Source organism: Peromyscus eremicus, chromosome 7, assembly GCF_949786415.1.
Source record: "Peromyscus eremicus chromosome 7, PerEre_H2_v1, whole genome shotgun sequence".
NCBI classification, from domain to species: domain Eukaryota; kingdom Metazoa; phylum Chordata; class Mammalia; order Rodentia; family Cricetidae; genus Peromyscus; species Peromyscus eremicus.
The window spans coordinates 116,709,464-116,729,938 of NC_081422.1; the positions used below are offsets into that span (position 1 = coordinate 116,709,464).

At 40.7% G+C, this 20,475-nt stretch overlaps 1 protein-coding gene and 1 non-coding gene across 4 annotated transcripts in view; both read left to right on the forward strand.

Annotated features, from left to right (window-relative positions):
* Positions 1 to 20,475, forward strand: part of Tcaim (T cell activation inhibitor, mitochondrial) — a 33,912-nt gene that overhangs the window by 1,755 nt on the left and 11,682 nt on the right. For 2 of the 3 annotated variants that reach the window (XM_059268976.1, XM_059268977.1), the window contains exons 3-6: positions 1,950 to 2,019; positions 3,548 to 3,683; positions 7,285 to 7,441; positions 13,565 to 13,817. In XM_059268976.1, coding sequence (XP_059124959.1) covers positions 1,961 to 2,019; positions 3,548 to 3,683; positions 7,285 to 7,441; positions 13,565 to 13,817 — 605 coding nt within the window. In that variant the 5' untranslated portion in view covers positions 1,950 to 1,960. Of the gene's footprint in view, positions 1 to 1,949; positions 2,020 to 3,547; positions 3,684 to 7,284; positions 7,442 to 13,564; positions 13,818 to 20,475 lie in introns of those variants that run through there. The other variant, XM_059268978.1, reaches the window with a different exon arrangement.
* Positions 8,723 to 8,878, forward strand: LOC131915784 (U1 spliceosomal RNA). The gene has a single exon (XR_009380433.1). It is a non-coding gene; the product is annotated as a U1 spliceosomal RNA (small nuclear RNA).

A 20,475-nucleotide genomic window follows, 5' to 3' on the forward strand; every position in this document is an offset into this window, starting at 1 on the left:
GCTACATAGAGAGTTGCAGACCTTGAGGGAGGAAGAGGAAGGAATGGAACAGAAGGTAATATCGGTATTAAGTAAATTCAAATACTCATTGATACTGGTTTGTAAATGAATTTTATCCTTCCACATCTGCCTTCTGTCCACATAGTAGACCACTTCCTTGGGACAAGTCTTTCCAGGTGTTCTCCTGCTGCTGCAGGTGCAGCCCCAGGAAGTCTCCCATTACTCTGCAAGTCTGAATCGTTGCATTTGCTGTTTTGTTTTATGGTTGTTTGCTTGTGTGTGTGCCCCACTTCTCTACCCCTTCTTCCTACACTGTCAGTTTAGTGAAAGTAATTGTCTTAATGCTTTTTTCAGTGCTTTACCCTGGGCCTAACACAGTACTGAGTAAATATCTATTGGTAAACTGGTGAATTAAGGAATCAGAATGCAGCTGGGCAGTGGTGGCACACGCCTTTAATCCCAGCACCCAGGAGGCAAAGGCAGGCAGATCTCTGTGAGTTCAAGGCCAGCCTGGGCTACAGAGCGAGATCCAGGACAGGCACCAAAGCTACACAGAGAAACCCTGTCTCGAAAAACCAAAAAAAATAAAAAAAAGAAAGGAATCAGAATGCTGATTAGACAGTGAGTGAGTTTCTTTTCTTTTTTGTTTTGTTTTTCGAGACAAGGTTTCTCTGTGTAGCTTTGTGCCTTTCCTGGAACTCGCTTTGGAGACCAGGCTGGCCTCGAACTCACAGAGATCTGCCTGCCTCTGCCTCCCGAGTGCTGGAATTAAAGGCATACGCCACCACCGCCCGGCTGTGAGTGAGTTTCTTTAGTCGCTCTGTAGCATGCCTGAGGTTTTCTCTGAACGGATGGGGGATATTGACAGGAGTCCTGAGAATTGGTCTGAAGACAGAACTCTTTAGTGTCACTAGCATAGCGTAGCGCCTATCCCATGTTCTGGAACGGTATGCCTTTGATCCTCTGTGTCTCGGTCTGCAGCCGTGGAAGAGACAGTCCCTTGCTGCTGACTGTACAGACTGAGTTCTTTCAGACATTTTACTCAGTTGAAGCTGAGATCTTGATTTACATTGCAGAAAAAGAATTTCAGGATAAGACAGTATGAAGACATGTTAGAGTTTATTTTTTATTAGTTAGTTAGTTAGTTAGTTAGTTAGTTAGTTAGTTAGTTAGTTTTTCAAGACAGGGTTTCTCTGTATAGCTTTGCAACCTTCCTGGATCTCGCTCTGTAGACCAGGCTGGCCTCAAACTCACAGAGATCCACCTGCCTCTGCTTCCCTTGAGTGCTGGGATTAAAGGCATGTGCCACCACCGCCCGCAGGTTAGAGTTTATTAAGAAAAGGTTTTCATATAGATTTAAAGGTGTAACAGAAAACTTATTTTCTCCCCACAAAGGTAATAATAATAGGAAGTTCATATTATATATCAAATATGAATGACTAAGGCCTGGGTAGATGGATTCAGTGTTTTCCCTGAATAATATGTTTCCCTGAATAATATATTCTAATGTAGAAGCAGTTACATGAGCTTTTAGTCACAGAACAAAAGAAAGTCATAAATAGCTGGTGGCACTATCTGAGAAGGTTATGGGATCTTTAGGAGGTGGTGCCTTATTGGAAGAAGTACATCACGAGCAGCAGCCATGAGGTTATAGTCCACCCCACTTCCGGTTTCTGATTCCTCCTGGTGCCGTGTCTAACCAGCTGATGGCCCGGACCCCTCCTGGAACTAAGCCGAAACAAACTTTCTCCTTTATGCTGCTTTTGTCAGGGAGTTTCATCACAGCAACAGAAAAATAACTAAGACACCTCACACATGTAGTTTATACATATTTGATTAGGTTAATACTTAAGCACTTCACTTTGAGGATAGTAACATAATGGTAATATCTCAAACTTAATCTTAAATTTCACCTGTTCAGTTCTTCTGTTTGCTTGTTAATCTGTTAGGCAATTAATGGATGCTTGGAAGTTGGCGTGCATATTCAGAAATGTTTTGCCACCTGAAGCCTTTGAAGAGGTAAGCTCCCTGGCCCACTCTTGGTTTGTTTAGGGGAAGATCTGTTATGTATTGAGCTAATTTCAACTTGTTTTTAGATCCCAAAACTTTCATTTTATGCTTTTAGGCAGAAACAACAACAACAACAAAAGAGAAAAAGAGAAAATTCATATGAGCAGCCAAATTGTCTAAGGCTCCATTCAAAGCAGGAGATAACAGATCCTAACAGAATAGTTCTATATGAAAGATTAAGAGGAAAAAGCAGATTAAACCACCCCCGGCACAGTATTATATTCCCTAACTATAGAGCACATAGTTTGATGTTTTAGAGTTTAAAAGAGAATGACTATAATAAGAATACAGATTCCTCTTGGTGCATAGTAGATGTGCAGCAGTTATATAAATAAGTACAACTTGGATAGGTGGAAGTTTGTGGCACAGTGGAAGTGTGGGGCTTGGAAATGAGGTAAAAAGAGAAGAATAAGGAGTATCACTGGGGCTTGGCTGAGGGTTCTATGGAAGACTTTAGACAAAGTCTCGTAGCCTAGGCTGGCCTCAAATTCATTATGCAGCCATGGCTAATTCTTGATTTCCTGATCCTCCCTCTTCCATCCCACTGGAATTACAGACTTCTACCACACTCAACTTAGTTTCTATAACGAGTATTTGAGAGTGAGTTGTAAGGATTGATTAAGAAATAATTACTGATGCTTTTAAATGTAAGACTCAAATTAATCTTACCATGTAGAAAGCTATCATGTGGAAGTTGTCAAAAGTGTTTGTAAGGAGTACAGTGGCATGCAGCATGGTGTGGGAAAAGTTGACTAGTGAGGAGGCTGTGCAAGCTGCCTCAATGATGGCAGTCTGGTAGCAGAGGAACTCTGGGATCTCTATCATTTTTAACAGTACAAAACATTTCCAAAGACTCCGCATACCTGGTAGGTTGCAAAGCGTGCCCAATTGTTATTATTATTATTATAGAATAATTAGAATGGAAAATGTAAATTGCAATATTCAAAAATAGGCACTGTGGAATTGCTTCCCAAGAATTATAAATCATTTCCTTTGTGCTCAAAAATGTAGTATTATTTTCATTGAGTAAAATAAAAAGTACTTTAAGAACATTCTAGACAGTTTGGGACACAGTTTAAGAATGAGAATGTCAAGTTGTCTGACTAGAATGTGTTTCCACTCTGGTAATGAGGAAACGAAACTAAAGGACATCTTCCTCTCTGTACTGAGATCCTCAGGATATTCTCCATTACACAGGAATAAACACTTTGGTGAAAATTAAGGAAAACAAAACAGAACTTCAAGGAGAAAAATGTCATCTGCAGTGAAGCCAGTTCCATGAAGGGGAAATTATCACTTACTGCTGCTCATTCTGCATTAGAGGAACTTACAGCCACTATTTAGAAACCAGACAAACTGCAGCAAATCAGTTTCTATATTGTTGCTCTGGGTTTTCTCTGCTTGGTACTTTTAGGTTGGCTGTCAGCTGCATGGTAGATGCATGCTTGTCCCAGAGAATAATCCCTGTGTCTGACAGGTTCTGCCTGAAGAAGATCCTCCCTCATTGGCTTCACTACTCTCGAGCTCTATCAGGAGCAGAAGCCATCAATGCCTTGAGGCCTTTCTACTTTGCAGTTCATCCCGATTTCTTTGGACAGCACCCCAGGGAAAGGGTAAACACTTAATTTTTTAACTTGATGTCTATATGTCTAGTTGATTTACCTTTGAGCCAATATAATGCAGAAAGTTCTGTAAGTTTGGATTTTTCTATCATGGTAATGCTTGACATAGAAGCAATACTAACTTGAAAAATAATAAAGTTTCAAATTAATAAATTTAGTAAATATTTGTAATGTTAGAAATTGAAACCATTGTTTATTCAAAGCTGTAATTATATAAACAATAAAGTTGCCACATAAATTCAAGAGTATCCTAATCATGTTTTCTGTACTAGTTTTTGGAGTAAAATGGAAGGCTTGAAAGAAAAAGGAGTCTTTCTTCTAAGGGTGCCCTAGGCAGATGTTGTTCAGTGCCTGGAGACATCCCTGCATGCTGTGTGCTGCCTGCTTTGTGCTCAGGAAGTACAAACTGACAGAAGTCCTGGGGCAAACTCAGAACCATCAGTGTTTTTTAACATTAAATAATATTACAGAGCTAAGAGCATTAGAGTTATCTCATTGGTCCCTGATTTAACCTGAAATAATAAACCCTGGGCACCAGGCTCAAGTGAACATCCCTGCTTGGTAGCACACCTTGAACATTGCTGCACATCACTACTGGGGATGAAGATCTGGCTGTGAATCTGCACTGTGGAGCAACCAAGAGCATGCCCTCTGCTCTGTGCACCTGTCCACTGCCAGCCCTTCTACTTTAGTAAACCTTGCCTGAGCATAACAGCCTTTCTGAGTTCTATGAATCCTAGCAGGCCACTGAACCTGTGTAGTTTTGGGGACTCTTACTCACCCAGTGTTCCAAGTCTGACCATTTGTGTTTTCACGTACTCTTTCAGCTAGTGTGCTCCGAGCACGTACTCTTTGCTAAGGCTTTGTGCTCACCGCTCTCTCAGCTTGGACTGACCTTGTAGATATCCCAGAGATGGCTTACCTCTGCCTTCCAGTGAGCCTCTCCCAGGCTACCTTCCTTTCCACTGTTCCCTCTTCGTACCTACCAGTATTTTTCTCTGTTTCTGTTTTCCTTCCTATGTGCCCTATCTTACTTATTAGGTTTATTGTTTGTCTCCTGCCATCAGTGAAATTCAGGCTCCATGAAGGCTTCTAACTCAGCTGTCCATACCAACTCAGCCTAGGCTCTTTCCTGGCTCACCAAAAACTTGCCCCTCTGCTGAGGGCAGACTCAAACTCCAAATGCTTGTAGCATCCTACTCCAAATGCAAGATTTCACACTGGCACCCATTGGTGTGGTTTTTCCTTTTAATACTTAGATTACAAAATTCACAGCTAAATACAAAGTTCACTTGAAAATCTCATTGTGGTCCCTATTTCCATTACCCCATTCCTATTCACTTCCTATAGATCTTTGTTTTTATTGACTTCTGAGTTACCCTTCCATTGTTTCTTTTGACAAAAATGAAAACATCAAAAGTAACTTTGAAGATTTCGGTTTTATTTTGCTTAGAGTTTGGTTTTGAAGGTTTTGAGGGTGTCACTATATGGCTTAGGCTACCCTCAAACTCAAGACTTCCTTCTGCCATAGCTTCCCAAATAAAGGGATTTTGGGTTTGTGCCACCAAGATCTCATCCATTTGCTTTGTTTTGTTTTTGTTTTTTGAAAGTGTCTCACTGTGTAACTCAAGTTGACCTCAGACTTGCTATGAATCCAAGACTGGACTGAAACCAACAATTACCTTGCCTCAGACTCCCAAGGGGTAGAATTAGAGATGAGGGTAATTTAGATGTGATATCTATCACTCTATAGATGATCTGGCTGGTTAGGCGGGGGTCCTCTTTCCTTCCATTCCACTTTGTGTACCTCCCTCCAAAAGCTTGGTGCTTGGTTTAAAAGGACGACTTTCTCTGATTTGGGTGGACTCTTCTACGGTCAAGGGTATCCCAGTAGCTGTGTTCCCTACTGGAACCTCCAAACAAGCTCTCATGGTCCAACTGCTGGTATTTTAGGAGTGCGCCCCTGCACACAGTTAACTCATCACGGGTAGGAATGTACCCAACTTGCTTAGGGATTTTCCTGACCAAGCGTGTCATATAGTAAGTTCTAGAAACAAATATGCAAAATGATTTCTACTCTCAAGACATTGTGTTCAGAAAGAGAGATTTAAATAATCAAAAGCAGTTGTTATTGCCAAGTATGCACACCTTTAATCCCAGCAGGGCCAGGCAGACGAGGTCAGCCTAGTCAACAAGAGATTTCCAGGCCACCCAGGGTTTCATAGTGAGACCTGTCTCAAAAACAACAACAAAAAACAAACAAAACACCATCTAACACCATTAATCCAGGTTTAGAAATGTGCATCTTTACAGTACTCTGGAGACTCAGACAGATAGACCTCAAATTCAACTTCAAGGCCATCCTAGGCTTAATAGACTTAAAAACAATAATAATAAGGCCAGTGAGATGGCTCTGCCAGGAAAGGCGTTTACTCCCAAGGTGGTCGACCTGAGTTCAGTCCCTAGAATCCACATGATTGGAAAGAAAGAATGGATTCCCAGAAATTGTTCTCTGACCTCCACACATATGCTGCTGTAGCATGCACGCCTGCACATACACAAAAAATTTTTTAAATATAATAAAAGAAGCAGTCATTGTTCATGCCATTCTGTTACCAACAGCATTTCTTCTTTCTTACATAACAATTGTCCTTGAAATCCCTCCATGTTTGCTCATCTATATCCTCTATCACGCTTCTCTTCTGGGGACTGTGTAGTACTCCAGTAGTCAAGAAGTTGCCATTGTCATATACATTGTCATATAGTAGAGGGATAATGTCATATACATTATCCCTCTACTATAAAATTAGCTAATTTTTCTCCTATTTGGTTATTTGTCTTATGAATTTGCTTACTACATATATATATATAAAGTTTTTCTAATTTTTTTTATAAAAATATACCTCAATGGTCTCATATGGAGATACTATTAGAAATAATAAATCCAATTATATAATTATTAATTTGGGAGAGTAGTCATAGCTAAGTTGCTCTATTCCTAAGTAATGAAGGAATCCAATCACCTTTTATCCTGATGCTTACATGGTAATATGTTGTGTCTCACCTTCCACAGTGTGATGTGAAGCTAACCTTTTTTACCAAACAGCTAGGAAATCCCAACATTTCTTTGTGTGTGTGTCTGTGTGTGTTTCTGTGTTGGGGTGAAGGAGTGCAGGTGCCCATGGAGGCCAGAAAAGGGCACTGGATCCCGTGGAGCTGAAGTTACAGGAAGTTGTGAGCTTCCCTGTGGGTGCTAAGAACTGAATCCAGGTCTTCTGCAAGAGCAGTCAGTGCCCTGAACTATGCCAGCCATCCTTCCAGTTCTCAACCTTTTTTTGTTTTTGACAAGGTTTCACTGTAGAGACTGGCCTAGAACTCATTATGTAGATCCCTTTGTAGGCTAGCCTTGAACTCACAAAAATCTGACTGCTTCTGCCTCCAAGTGCTGGAATTAAAGACATGTGCCGCTATGCCAGGTTACCCCAACATTTTTAACAGTAGATTATTTAATATCTTCAATATACTTGAAGACCACAAATAATTTCTTCTTTCTTTATTCACATGTAAATGCCCTTAATTTTTTTTCCCCTAGGAAATCAATGAAAATTCTCTTAAGAGATTAAGTGTCTACTTAGAAAATCTCCAGAAACCAGGCTTCAAGTCTCTGAAACCAACTCAGCTTACATTTTATATAAGAGAAAAAGCAGCCCAGAACTCTTCTGAAGGCCAGGAGCCTGTCAGTACTTCAGGTATGTTTTATTTCTATTGTGTCCCTTGCCAGCTTCATGTGAAATGTTCATTAATTCTGAAATTGCCAGAATACCTTTGTATGAAAGCCTTGATTGTTGAAAAATATCATATAATTACTTTCCTAGAATTAGATTCTGTTCCTAGCTACATATGTTTAAACATTTTTTTTCCTTAAGTATTCCAGCCAAGTGTTAGGATTCATGCCTTTAATCTCAGTACTTGAGAGGCAGAAGCAGGTGGATCTCTGTGAGTTTGAGGCCAGCCTGGTTTACGTAGTGAGTTCCAGGACAGCCATGATGGTGTATAGCCAAACTATATAGTGACACCCTGTATCAAAACAACAGAAACCCTGAAGTATTCCTATTTATGGCCTTCCAAATTCAGTGTTGGTCTGAGTGTTAGGCATGTCTGTTATATTCACACTTTGAAATCTACAGTATTCCTTCTCTTACTGATCCTGTGAGGGTAGAAATGTTTAACTGTTTGTGACCTAGTGATAGCTGCCCTACATTCAAAGACTACAGAGATAGAGTAAGGTCTTGAACTCAAGTCTCTAAACTTCTACCAGATGCTGTTTCTACACAGCCTTCTTTCTAAGCACCTGTTTCCATTGATTGCATCAGGATGTGGTAAGGTTGACAAATAGACCTCTAGCTGTGGGTGCATACCTATAACCCTAGTTCTTGGGAGCTGATGCAAGAAGACTCTGAGTTTGCAGCCAGCCTGGATAGTCAGAGCAAGATCCTAGCTTAAAAACAGACAAAAAAAAAATTGTGAGCCGGGCAGTGGTGGCACACGCCTTTAATCCCAGCACTCGGGAGGCAGAGCCAGGCGGATCTCTGTGACTACCAAGTGAGTCCCAGGAAAGGCGCAAAGCTACACAGAGAAACCCTGTCTCGAAAAACCAAAAAAAAAAAAAAAAAAAAATTGTGAAGAGCTGGATGTTAGCACTCAGGAGGCTAAGGCAGGAGAATTACTACCAGTTGGAGGCTAGCCTGGGCTACATAATAAGACTCTGCCTTAAAAAAAAAAAAATTAAAAGCCTGCCCTGTCCCTTCTTGAAATATCCGTCCTTTTGGTTATCCTTGAGGAAATAACTTTATTTTTAAAAGACTTTTAAATAATTTAAAGATTCACTGATTTTAATAGGTCTTTGAGACACAGAAAATATTTACAATTCTGCCTGTGATTCCTGACTCTATCTTTGATTATTAAAATGAGAGTTGCAACATTGTGTATAGTCCCTCAGAACCTCAGATGGAAAGGAAGGGCTCCATCTCAAAATCAGGAGAGATTCCATGATCAGGAAGGTGGTTTTCCCAGGGTGAGGCTCATCTATTGCCTTCTGAGTGTGTTGACCTTGTGATTTCCTCAAATTCAAGAAAATCAACTCCATAATTTGTGGTAATGGGGGGCTACATTCGAGCTCTCCCTTTAATGAATAAAAAAAAAATTAAAGAAAAGAAATGAAAACTTCTCTCTTCATGTTAAAGGTGGCTTCCCATCCAGCCTAAGGACTAGCATTTGATAATGTATTTTTTCTTGTCCTTTATTCTCCCATGATTGATAATGGAGGTCAAAAATCACAGATTCTTTTTCTTGGCAATTTCTCTCATCTGACTCTGGATTTTATTCAAAATAGCCAGGAACAGTAGTGCCAGGATCCCAGCTTGGGGAGCCTGAGAAAGGAGGATTGTGAGTTCCAAACCAGCCTAGGTTACAGATAGTGTTAATATATAAAGCATTTTTATACACCAAAAGAAATCAGAATATCTCCCTTATAAAATAGTCTATAGCTCAAATAACAATTAAAAAAAAAAAGCAAACTGAAATGATCAGGTGCTGTTCTGCCTACTGCTGACCTTTTTACACTGATGTCTGTACATAGTACAGTGCTTCTGACAGCCAGGCATGAGGGCCCACACCTCCCATCCCACACTAGGAGGCAGAAGCAGGAGGATCTCTGTGAGTTTGAGGACAGCCTGGTCTACAGCTTGAGTTCCAGGATAGCTAGGACTGTTACACAGATTTCCATTTTAGCTTATCTATTCATTGATTACTGCATCTATGACACAGGCTGCTGTCCAGTACGATAGGACATGTCCTTTAGATCATTGGGATTCCTTTTGAGATCATAACACGGTACATTCTAGAAGTTTATATGGGACTGGGTGTAGCACGAATCTTAAAAGTTCTTATTAGTAAAATCAAACCCAGTGCCAGTTATTGGGGTGAATGCTGAAAGATCAGAGAAACAGAACAGGCCACAGCTAACCTCACCTCACCAATTCCTCAGCTGATCCTGTTTCCTCAGACTGGAAGCCTCTGAGTCCTCATCCAAATTGATCTCAGATGAACTCCTGCTCAAAGCCTGAAAGCTTAACCAGCCAAAAGCTTCTAGTTTCTGGTCCTCACGCCTTATATACCTTTCTGCTTCCTGTCATCACTTCCTGGGATTAAAGGCATGTGTCACCATGCCTGGCTGTTTCCAGTGTGGCTTTGAACTCACAGAGATCCGGATGGATCTCTGCCTCCCAAGTAATAGAATTAAAGGCGTGTATGCCACCATTTTCTGGCCTCTGTATCTAGTGGCTGTTCTGTTCTCTGACCCCAGATAAGTTTATTAGGGCGCACAATATTTTGGGGAACACAATATCACCACAGCTGGGAATAACAGCACTCATGTGTAAAACACTTGTCTAAGTATGTGAGGCCCTAGTTTCAATCCCCAGTGCGAAGAAGGACAAGTCTGAGTTTACATAGCCCACAATAGAGCATGAAGAAGCTTGTCTCCCATTTTCCCTTTGAGACAGGGTAAGTGCTGAGATTAAAGGTGTGTGCTGCCATACCCAGCTAGATTTAGTCATTTTTTAGGTGATTATTTTCCTGCATGTATGTCTATGTATCACATTCATGGGCTTGGTGCCCAAGATCAAAAGAAGACATCAGATCTCCTGGAACTAGAATTGCAGATTGTTGTAAGACACCATATGGGTGTTGGGAATTGAACCCAGGTCCTCTGCAAGAGCAAATGCAGAACCATCTGTCTCTCCAGCTCTCTCCCAGGCCCTGCTTTTTAAAGCCAGAGTCTCACTGTATAGCCCTGGCTGGCCTGGATCTTGCTGTGTGGACAAAAGTTGACTCTGACAGAGAGAGTCCCCCAGCTTCTATGTCTTAAGTTGGATGAGTGCCGATGGAGCTACTAATTCAGCTATTTTCAGTCTGAGCTACTTCTTCTTGGCCTTCAAAGAAAAAGTTTGAATTTTTCTTTTCTCCTACCAGTAGTCCTCACCTTACCAAAAAATGATCCTGTTAAGAAAACCTTTCTCACTTTACAATGTTCTATATTGTGTATGTATATGTCAAGCAGAGTATGTCTGCGAGAATGAGTTAAGCTCTGGCTCTTAGGAAGAATGTACATCTCAGGAAGATTGAGGAGATAGTTCAGTGAGCAGAGTACCATACAAGATAAGGACCTGAACTCTATCTCCAGCATCTACATAAAGAAAAGCCAGCTGTGATAGCATGCCTTGCAATCCCAGCACTGGGAGGTAACAGGAGGACCCCTGGAGCCCACTGGCCACTTAGCTTCACCTAAGATCCTTCACAATAAGATTGACAGTGCCAGTAGAACAACACCTGAGGCTGACATTGACCTTGACATGAAGGTGCACACATGAGCACAGACAACCAGAAAGGAAGGACGACAGGCAAGCAAAGAGCAAGCACAGTTCAGTCTCACATGGAATTTTGAAAATTACTTTCAAGCCCATCACTATTGGAAGTGATAAATATGCCATGCTGTGGTTATTAAATTGGCTAGCATGTAGCTGCTGAAAAGAATAAGGCTCATTTATACATACAGATGTGGAGGATGTTAATCCCACTGAATGAGAGTAAAGACCACCAACCCAAATGTTTTTGGTCAAATTAAGCAAGCTTTATTTTCTGTTAGACAGGGCTATCTCCCTAAAGCAGGGTTTGAGAAAATGGCATTGAACATAGGAGGAAGTAGGGTTTTTGTAGCCCCAAAATTGCAAGGCATGGTGCTTTCAAAGGGTTGAGAGATTTTGAGATACTGGTTTATGTAGGAAGTTGGTTGAACATCTCAAAATTATTTGGCAGAATATTTTTATCAGGGTGGAGGTATCAGAGTATAGGGTGTGGAACATGTTAAATTCCAGAAAAATGGATCAAGACACAGTCAAACCCAAGTTTTACAGAAAACAGAAATGAACTTATTTTGACCTTATAACATGATGGCTTTTAATTTTAAGATGGAGTTAGCCTGGTTCATCAAAAGGTCACCAAGTTAAGTGGCAAAAGGTTCACATATGGATAAGAGATCCATAATGATACCATCTGTACTAAAAGGAACAATTTAAAATGAATGGGTGTATGTTTATAGAAACACATAAGCATTATGTCATACACAGTTCAAAGAAGTGTATAGAAAAGGTTTAGACCAGCACTGTCCAAGAGGGTTTGTATGAGGAAAGTAAGTATCCCACAGATGGACCCTCAAGTATGGCGAGCACTAACCATGTGACTGTTGAGTATTTGAAAGGTTGCTCATGTGATCAAGGAACTGGATTTTAAGGTTTTTTTTTTTTTTACTTTTTTAATAATTTATTTATTTTTTTATTTTATTTACATTGGAGTTTTGCCTGCATGTATGTCTGTGTCAGGGTGTCAGATCTTGGAGTTACAGACAATTGTTAACTGCCATGTGAGTGCTGGGAATTGAATCTGAGTTCTCTGGAAGAGTAGGTAATGCTCTTAACCACTGAGCCATCTCTCCAGCCCCTTAAGTTTTATTTAAATGTTTTTGTAGTAGTGGTGTTAGTGGATTTGTGGGGACAGGGGAAAACAGGGTTGGTTTTATTGTTTTGAGTAAAAGTTTCTTGGCCCAGGCTGACCTCAAACTCACTACATAGCTAAGGATAACTTTGAAGTCCCAATCCATCTGCCTCCACCTCTCCCAAAAGCTGGAATTACAGGCCTGTATCACCATGCCCAGCTTAGTTTTAATAATTTTAATTGTGAGTATCCACATGTGCAGTTAGCTACCTATTTAATATATGTTGTTTGAAGACTATGTACCAACTGTTAACAATGGTTATATCTAGTAAAGGTATGAGATTATATACCTGTTAATAGACTTTTACTCATGTGTATGTGTATGAAACTTTACAATGAGCATGTGCTTATAAAGTATTTGTAGCCCAGAGTCATAGCACACACCTTAAATCCCAGCACTCAGGAGGCAGAGGCAGGCATGTATCTATGATTTTGAGGCCAGCCAGAGCTACATAGTTAGACCTTGTCTAAAATAATAATAATACTTAATAGAATTTTTTTTTTTTCGTTGGGGCTATGAACCAAACCTAGGGCCTCATGCATTCTAGGCAAGAACTCTACCACTGAACTAACTATATTTTCAGCTCCCTTATGTAATTTTCAAGCTACATCTAAAAGTTGGGGGTTGGGCCTGGAGAGATGGTTCAGTGGTTAAAAGCACTGGCTGCTCTTCCAGAGGACCTGAGTTCAATTCCAAAAACCCACATGGTAATTCACAGCAGTCTGTAACTCCAGTTCCAGGAGATCTTACACCCTCTTCTGGCCTCTCTGTGCACCAGGCATGCATATGGTGCACTTACATCATACATACACACACACACACAAAATAAATTTTAAAAAATTTTAAAGATGAGTTTCTGTGACCATCAACACTAGGTAGATATAGCCTGGGCCTTCCCCTAGCATGCACTGCCAATGCAGGTGTCCTTATGTGACCTTCTCTCTGCTAGATTTGTGATGGACATGGGAGCACTTCCCTCTCTTTAGTGACAAGATTCATGGGCAGCACTGAAAAGAGTCTCCATCCCCATCTCAGCTAGGGTGAGTGTACTCACTGGTGCCAAACTAGAAAGGAATCCATGAAGATGAAAATGCTGCTATAGAGTTTGGAAGAGGAAGTGGTTTTCTATTTGCTGGGGTGAATTTTAATGAATAATAAAATATTTTTAAAGATTTTAATTTTTAATTGTTTCATGAAAAATGATTCTAAGGTAAAACAAGTAATCATCTGTATTAATTGTTTGGGGAATTATATTCTCTAGGATTTCGGGCAGTCAGATTTACTTTGCACACCAGCGATCTGCTAAGCACAGTATTGTATATTCTCAACTCCTGCAGTTTGTCTGTTGAACACATCCAAAGCTTGAACACTAATGTGCATTCCCAGCCTCTCAAGGAAGCTATAGGGATGCCTGACAGACCCATCAAATGGCATAGGTCCTATTATTCCTTTACTGGGTTCAAGGACCCTGACGAAGACCTTGAACATGTCTCAAGAGTGGAAACAACCCTAATGTAAGTAAAAGGTTTTATTTAAAAAGCCTTATATAGTTCATGTTTAAATGTAGTTCTGGTTTTCTAGGAAAAGAAATTTTAGTAATGTATTTGATACAGAAGCCATGAGAAAAGGTATTTCATGTTTCTTGCTTAAAGTTGCAAAAACACTTCCATTTTTTGTTATTGTTTAATAAATACCATACATGCAAAAGATATGTTTTTTGTTCTGTTTTTTTAAATAATTTATTTAACTTTATTTAATGTGCATTAGTGTGTAGGTGTCAGATCCCCTGGGACTGGAGTTACAGGCAGTTGTGAGCTGCCATGTGGGTGCTGGGAATTGAACCGGGTCCTCTGGAAGAGCAGTCAGTACTCTTAACCTCTGAGCCGTCTCTCCAGCCCCAAGATACAAGTTTTTAAATCAATTCTTTACACATTGGGCATTTCCAGTCTATTTGGAGGGTTCAAAGGTGATTAAATTTAATAATTCATACTTATAGAAAAACACAGCAGTTGTGGTGACACATGGCTATAATCTCAGCCTTTGGAAGGCAGTCAGGAAGAAAAGATCAAGGCAGGCCAGTCTGGGATGCATAATGAATCCCTGTCTCAAAATAAACAGATAGATAGATAGATAGATAGATAGATAGATAGATAGATAGATAAGAAGAAAGAAAGGAAAGAAAGAAAGAAAGAAAGAAAGAAAGAAAGAAAGAAAGAAAGAAAGAGAAGAGAAAGAAATCATAAAATATCATCTTGAATGGATGATTGTAAAGAATGTTTTTACATTCTAAAAGCTGGATGTGAGTAGGATGTATAGTGCTTTCCTTTAATCTCAGCATTTGGGAAACAGAGGCAGGAGAATCTCTGTGAGTTCAAGGCCAGCCAGGGCTACATAATGAGACTCTCTTCCTTTCTCTCTCTCTCTCTCTCTCTCTCTCTCTCTCTCTCTCTCTCTCTCTCTCTCTCTCAGTATATATGTATGAAATACTTGGCATACTTAATTTAGTAAGCTGCCATTAATATTTTGATAACTTTATGGTTTTGTACTTGTTTTTTCATTGGGACAGAGGTTCATAATGTAATGTTAAGTATAAAAAGCTGGTTATAAAACACTATGCACAATATGAGCCCATTTTGTAAAGTAAAAAGACAAATGATATTCATCAATATATTATCATTGGTTATTTTAACATAGCAGTTTGGTATTTTTGCATAATAAGCCTTTTTGTTTTGTTTGTTTTCTTTGTTTTGTTGTTTTTGTTTTTGTTTTTTCAAGACAAGGTTTCTCTGTGTAACTTTGGAACCTTTCCTGGAACTCACTCTGTAGACCAGGCCAGCCTCGAACTCACAAAGATCTTCCTGCCTTTGTAGGCATGCGCCATCACTGTCTAGCTGTTTGTTTGTGTTTCTAAACAGGCTACACTCTATAGCTGTGGCTGGCCTAGAACTCACTATGTAGACCAGCCTGGCTTCAAAGTCACAAAGATCTGTCTGCCTCTAACTTCTAGTGGTTAGATTCAAGGCCTGTGTCACCCAGCTAATCCTAATGCTTTTTTTTAATAGACTCCTTAAAGGCAGTCCCATTCCGTTTCAGTGATTATATTCAAAGAAGCCAGTAACTGACTGTAACCTAAGACATTTCTGTTTGCTGTCCATTGCCACTGAACCTCCGGTGTATTATCTGTTCTAATACAAGAGCTGTTTATGGATTACCCAGGGTCCGGGGACAACACTATGTCCAGTGTGGGATATCTGAGGGAAAAAAAAATCTGTATACACTATGCTCTTATGTCTGTTAACTTTATTCCTCTAAGATAAAATTCCATCTATTCAGCTACAGCTCCATCAGGCATTCAGGACAAGAATAAATCTAGATACGCCAAGCTCTTTATCTGTCTACTTTATTTCTCTGGGATGAAATCCTGTCTCCATAGCTTCTGTTCCGTCCTGACACTCAGTTCCTCTTTGTCCCCTCTTTTACTGCCATCTCATAGTCCTGCTAACGACTAAGCTCTTATGCTTCCCGCCTCATCTTCATCCTGTTTCTTCTCCCTTCATCTCTACTTGCTCTATACTCCTGGCTCAAGAGTTCTGCCTTACCATCTACATTACTTACCTCTGTGTTCTTCTCTTCTCCCTGGTCATGCCGTTCTGTCCACTCTACAGAAAAATGCCTGTCTTTCTTTTCCTGGCCACGTGGTTCTCTGCCTCCTCAGAAATGTTGCTCTACCTTCCACCTTAATATGTAAAAATCTCTTTTGCTCTCAGTCAGTTGCTCTGGAGAGCCACTAGGCCTCAAGGTGAGGGGATGGTCTGAGCTTCATTTGCACAAGAAACAAAGCTATGCATCTCCTGCCAGCTTGTCTTTGCCTACCTGACCTTATCCAAGTACTGGCTTCAGCAGGGAAATTAGTTACCTAGAAGTTCAGCAGGTCTGAGGAGCTGAACTGTTTGCCAATTGGTCTGGGAATATTTGAGCATGCAAGAATTTTATAGCAGAAGACAGCTGAAATATTAAAAGGTAGATAACACCAAATATTCATAATAAATGGCTTGCCTTTTGACAGACCCTTGGCTGGTCAAAGTATAGCTTTAATACACAGCTGAATCTCTATAATATATTCTTGTGGCCCGCCACAGCTGTTGTCATCTAGCTACATTCCCCCACAAGGTTCAGAGGAAGGTAGTGGAAAGGGAGACAAGTGTGGCTGAGGCAGGAGTCTAGCTGTGATACTTGTCTGTGTTCATGACTGATAGTCACATCACCTCTAAGAGTATGCTCCATTGTCTAGATTCCTTTCTGGAAACAAGCTAGAGGAAGATGGAGATCTGGGAGTAATGATTTAATGATGGAGCAGAAGGGATGAGGCAGCAGTAAGTGAGGGTAGACGTGAAGGGCAGTGATATAGGCACATACAGGTGCTAGCTTAGCAATCCAGAAGGGACAGTGGACATAGACAGCTGTGCATGTGCACTCAGCACAATGGTTCAGCTGGCCAGAAGTCTGCATACACCTTCAGAGGATACTGTTTGCTTACCTTGACTTCTGTCAAGGCCAACACAGTGCTGGGAGTACCTGGCCTAAAGGATATGGAAAAAAATGATTGTTTAATTAAAGACAAAAACAAAAATGATGGTGTTGGACCTTACTCAAGCTAAGGGGCTTAAGGATAAAGTATTAAAGAGTTTCAGACCTAGGCTGAGTGAACATTCATGGTTTAAAGATTGTCTCAGGGACCCAGAACTAAGTTAGCTAGGTGACAAAATAATGACTGGAACTAGAAAAAGATAATTCAGCAATGTTCTTCAAGGTTTCTTATGTAAGCTGATTTTTCATAATCTCTTCATCTAAATATTCAATAAAATTCCCTTCTTTAATTTGATAAACTTTGTTTTATTGCACTGTCCTAGATAGTGAGTTCTCAAGAATATGGAATGTGCCCATCATCAATGAGCACTAACCTGCATTTGGTGATCACAGAACCCACCCAATACCTTTAATGACATGAATTTTAAAACTATGGAATAAAATGGAAATGGGAGGTGTGGCTCAGTGGAAGAACACTAGGAAAACAAAGTAAATCTTGGTTGGAATAAATACAATGTGGTGGGCTAAATGGTCAGCCTAGCAAATTCAGAGTGTCACGTGGAAACGCAGTCAGTGCAGTCTGCAGTGACTTAGCAGTGAGAGGACTATCCTGACTTTGGAGTGCTCTTATTAACTTCCTTAGCATGTACTAAAAACATCTGAATATGCCTGTGTCTAGATGAACCACGCTGCTGTGGATCCTTTTGTTTTTCTCGAGACAGGATTTCTCAGTGTAGCTTTGCACCTTTCCTGGAACTCACTCTGTAGCCCAGTTGGCCTCGAACTCACAGAGATCTGCCTGGCTCTGCCTCCCGAGTGCTGGGATTAAAGGTGTGTGCCACCACCGCCCAGTGCTGCTGTGAATTCTTGACTTCTTCAAAGCATGCTTTGTTTTCCATTCAGACTCTTGTGGCTTACTCTGTACCTTAAGGAAAAGAGCAGCTTTGTAAACTACTGTTTCAGGAATTAAAGTCAGGGAAAATTGATCACTATTAATCAGTCCAGTTGTCAGTAGCTATTTGTCGTGACATGGTAGTGAACCTGTCATTAGACTCTTTCTTAGCTTCATAGATGAAATTAATAATGACATAGCATTGTGGTAGATAGTTAACATTATACAAAAGCCTTTACATGGTTTGAACATTGATATCTCAGGGACTTACATGAACCCATTATTATGCTTTATGGAGTTTGAGTGTAGCTTTAAGCAAGTGTAATTTTATGATAGAAGGTCTAGGCCAGGAAACATGAGAGAAGACAATACTGCAAGAAAAGGAACCCTGAAAGTGAACTGCAGTGTAGACTGAGTGTCCTCAAGCTGACACTAGATTTATGATACCTGTACTTTTGCTTTTCTTTTGTTTTGTTTTTGAGACAGGGTCTCACTGGTTACCCTAGGCTAGACTAGAACTCTGTGCATTTCAAGCTGGCCTTGAACTTCCAGAGATCCAACTGCCTTGCCCTCCAGAAATTAAAAATTTGTACCAATATGCACAGCCTGCAACCCAGTATTCTTTTTTTTTTTTTTTTTTTTTTTTTTGAAAAAGGGTTTCTCTGTGTAACCCTGGCTGTTCTAGAACTCACTCTGTAGACCAGGCTGGCCTTGAACTCACCGAGATCTTCCTGCCTCTGCCTCCCGAGTGCTGAGATTAAAGGCTTATGCAAGTATGCCTGATTTGGGAACCTAGTAGTCTTAAAAGGGGGTGTGGGCAGGATTAATTGATATGCCAAGTAATGAATCAAAAAATAATGAGCACATTTACCTAGCCGTAAGGACCCAAATTCCTCATTTTGCCTTGCAAAACCTTTCATGGTCTTTCCCCTCTTCCCTTTCATTGTGCCTCAGGTCCTCCCCTCTGCAGAACCATCTATTTGGACATCTGGTTCACCTGTAGATCCATGTGCACTTGCATGATGTGCACACCCTCCCTTCTTACCCACATGTCTCAGATTCAGGTCCATATGTCCATTGTATAGGACCTTCCAGCTGAAATTAATTTCTGAGCTCTCTTTGTTTCTGATACTCTGTTCTCCTTTTAGGTAAGTCTTCTTTTACAATGAAGACATTATCTTCTCTGTGTTCCCAGCACAACTCCATACTGGTTATTTGGGATAAATGTTTGTTTGATAAACTCATAATGACTTTATTGTTTTGCAAGTTGTAAACTTGATACATCTAAATGCTTCAGCTCACTCTAAAATGGTTGATTGAATCATCTTCTGTCTAAAGGCTTTGTCAGGCAAATTTGAGCTCTCTTTAGCATGGCTTTTATTGCATGGTATCATGGACGTATCCCACAATTTTTCAGGCATCCCCATGAGGAGCTGTATGAGTGCTCTATTTACTCTTTAAATTGTTTCTCCCGCCAGGCAATGGTAGTGCACCGCCTTTAATCCCAGCACTCGGGAGGCAGAGCCAGGCAGATCTCTTGTGAGGCCAGCCTGGTCTACCGAGCGAGATCCAGGACAGGCATCAAAAATACACAGAGAAACCCTGTCTCGGGGGGAAAAAAAATGTTTCTCTCCTCTCCTGGAGCTTTCTTTTGCACAGGCATGCCAAAGGCCCACCTACTCCCACATCTGATACGTTTCCCTTGGCTCAGTCACCTTCTCATTCTGTGTGAACATACTCACACACACACACACACACTGCATACACTACTTTTTCATCCCCCTACCCCCAGACTCAACCCAGGTATCTTATTTCTCTAGACTTCCTTTGGAGAGTCAAAGACTGCAGGCAGTAACAAGCATGCCTGTGTCTGACTGTTCTTAGCACAGCAGGAGACATCATCCAGGGAGGCAATGCTGTGCTCTGGATGCTCCTTCTAAGAGCCACCCTGCTCTAATCCTCAAAGCATTCTTTAATTGAGGAAATACTTAAAAGAAGCTGCCATAACTGTAACATGACCCAGCAAGGGTAGGCAGCCTCTTGAAGTAGGCTTGTTAGAAGTGAAGATCTGGGGCTGGAGAGATGGCTCAGTGGTTAAGAGCATTGGCTGTTCTTCTGGAGGTCCTGAGTTCAATTCCCAGCAACCACATGGTGACTCACAACCATCTGTAATGAGATCTGATGCCCTCTTCTGGCCTGCAGGGATACACGCTGGCAGGATACTGTATGCTTAATAAATAATAAAATCTTAAAAAAAAAAAAAAGTGAAGATCTGGGAGGCTGGAGAGATGATTCAGCAGTTAAGAACATGGCTGCTCTTCCAGAGGACCCATGTTCAATTCCCAGCACCCACATAGCAGCTCACAACTGTCTGTAACTCCAGGTCCAGGGGATCTGACACCTTCACACCAACACACATAAAATAAAGTTAAATGAATTATTTAGAAAAGAAAAGAAGAAGAAGAAGAAGAAGAAGAAGAAGAAGAAGAAGAAGAAGAAGAAGAAGAAGAAGAAGAAGAAGAAGAAGAAGACGAAGAAGAAGTAGTAGTAGTAGTAGTAGTAAGGGCCTGACTGAAAACTCAGGTTAACAGTGGAGTGGTTTAAGATGTGTGTTTAGGACTGTTGGTTGGTTAGTTTTTGTTTGCTGTCCTAGGGATGGAGCTAGGGCCTAACTTGCTCTAGGCATGTGCTCG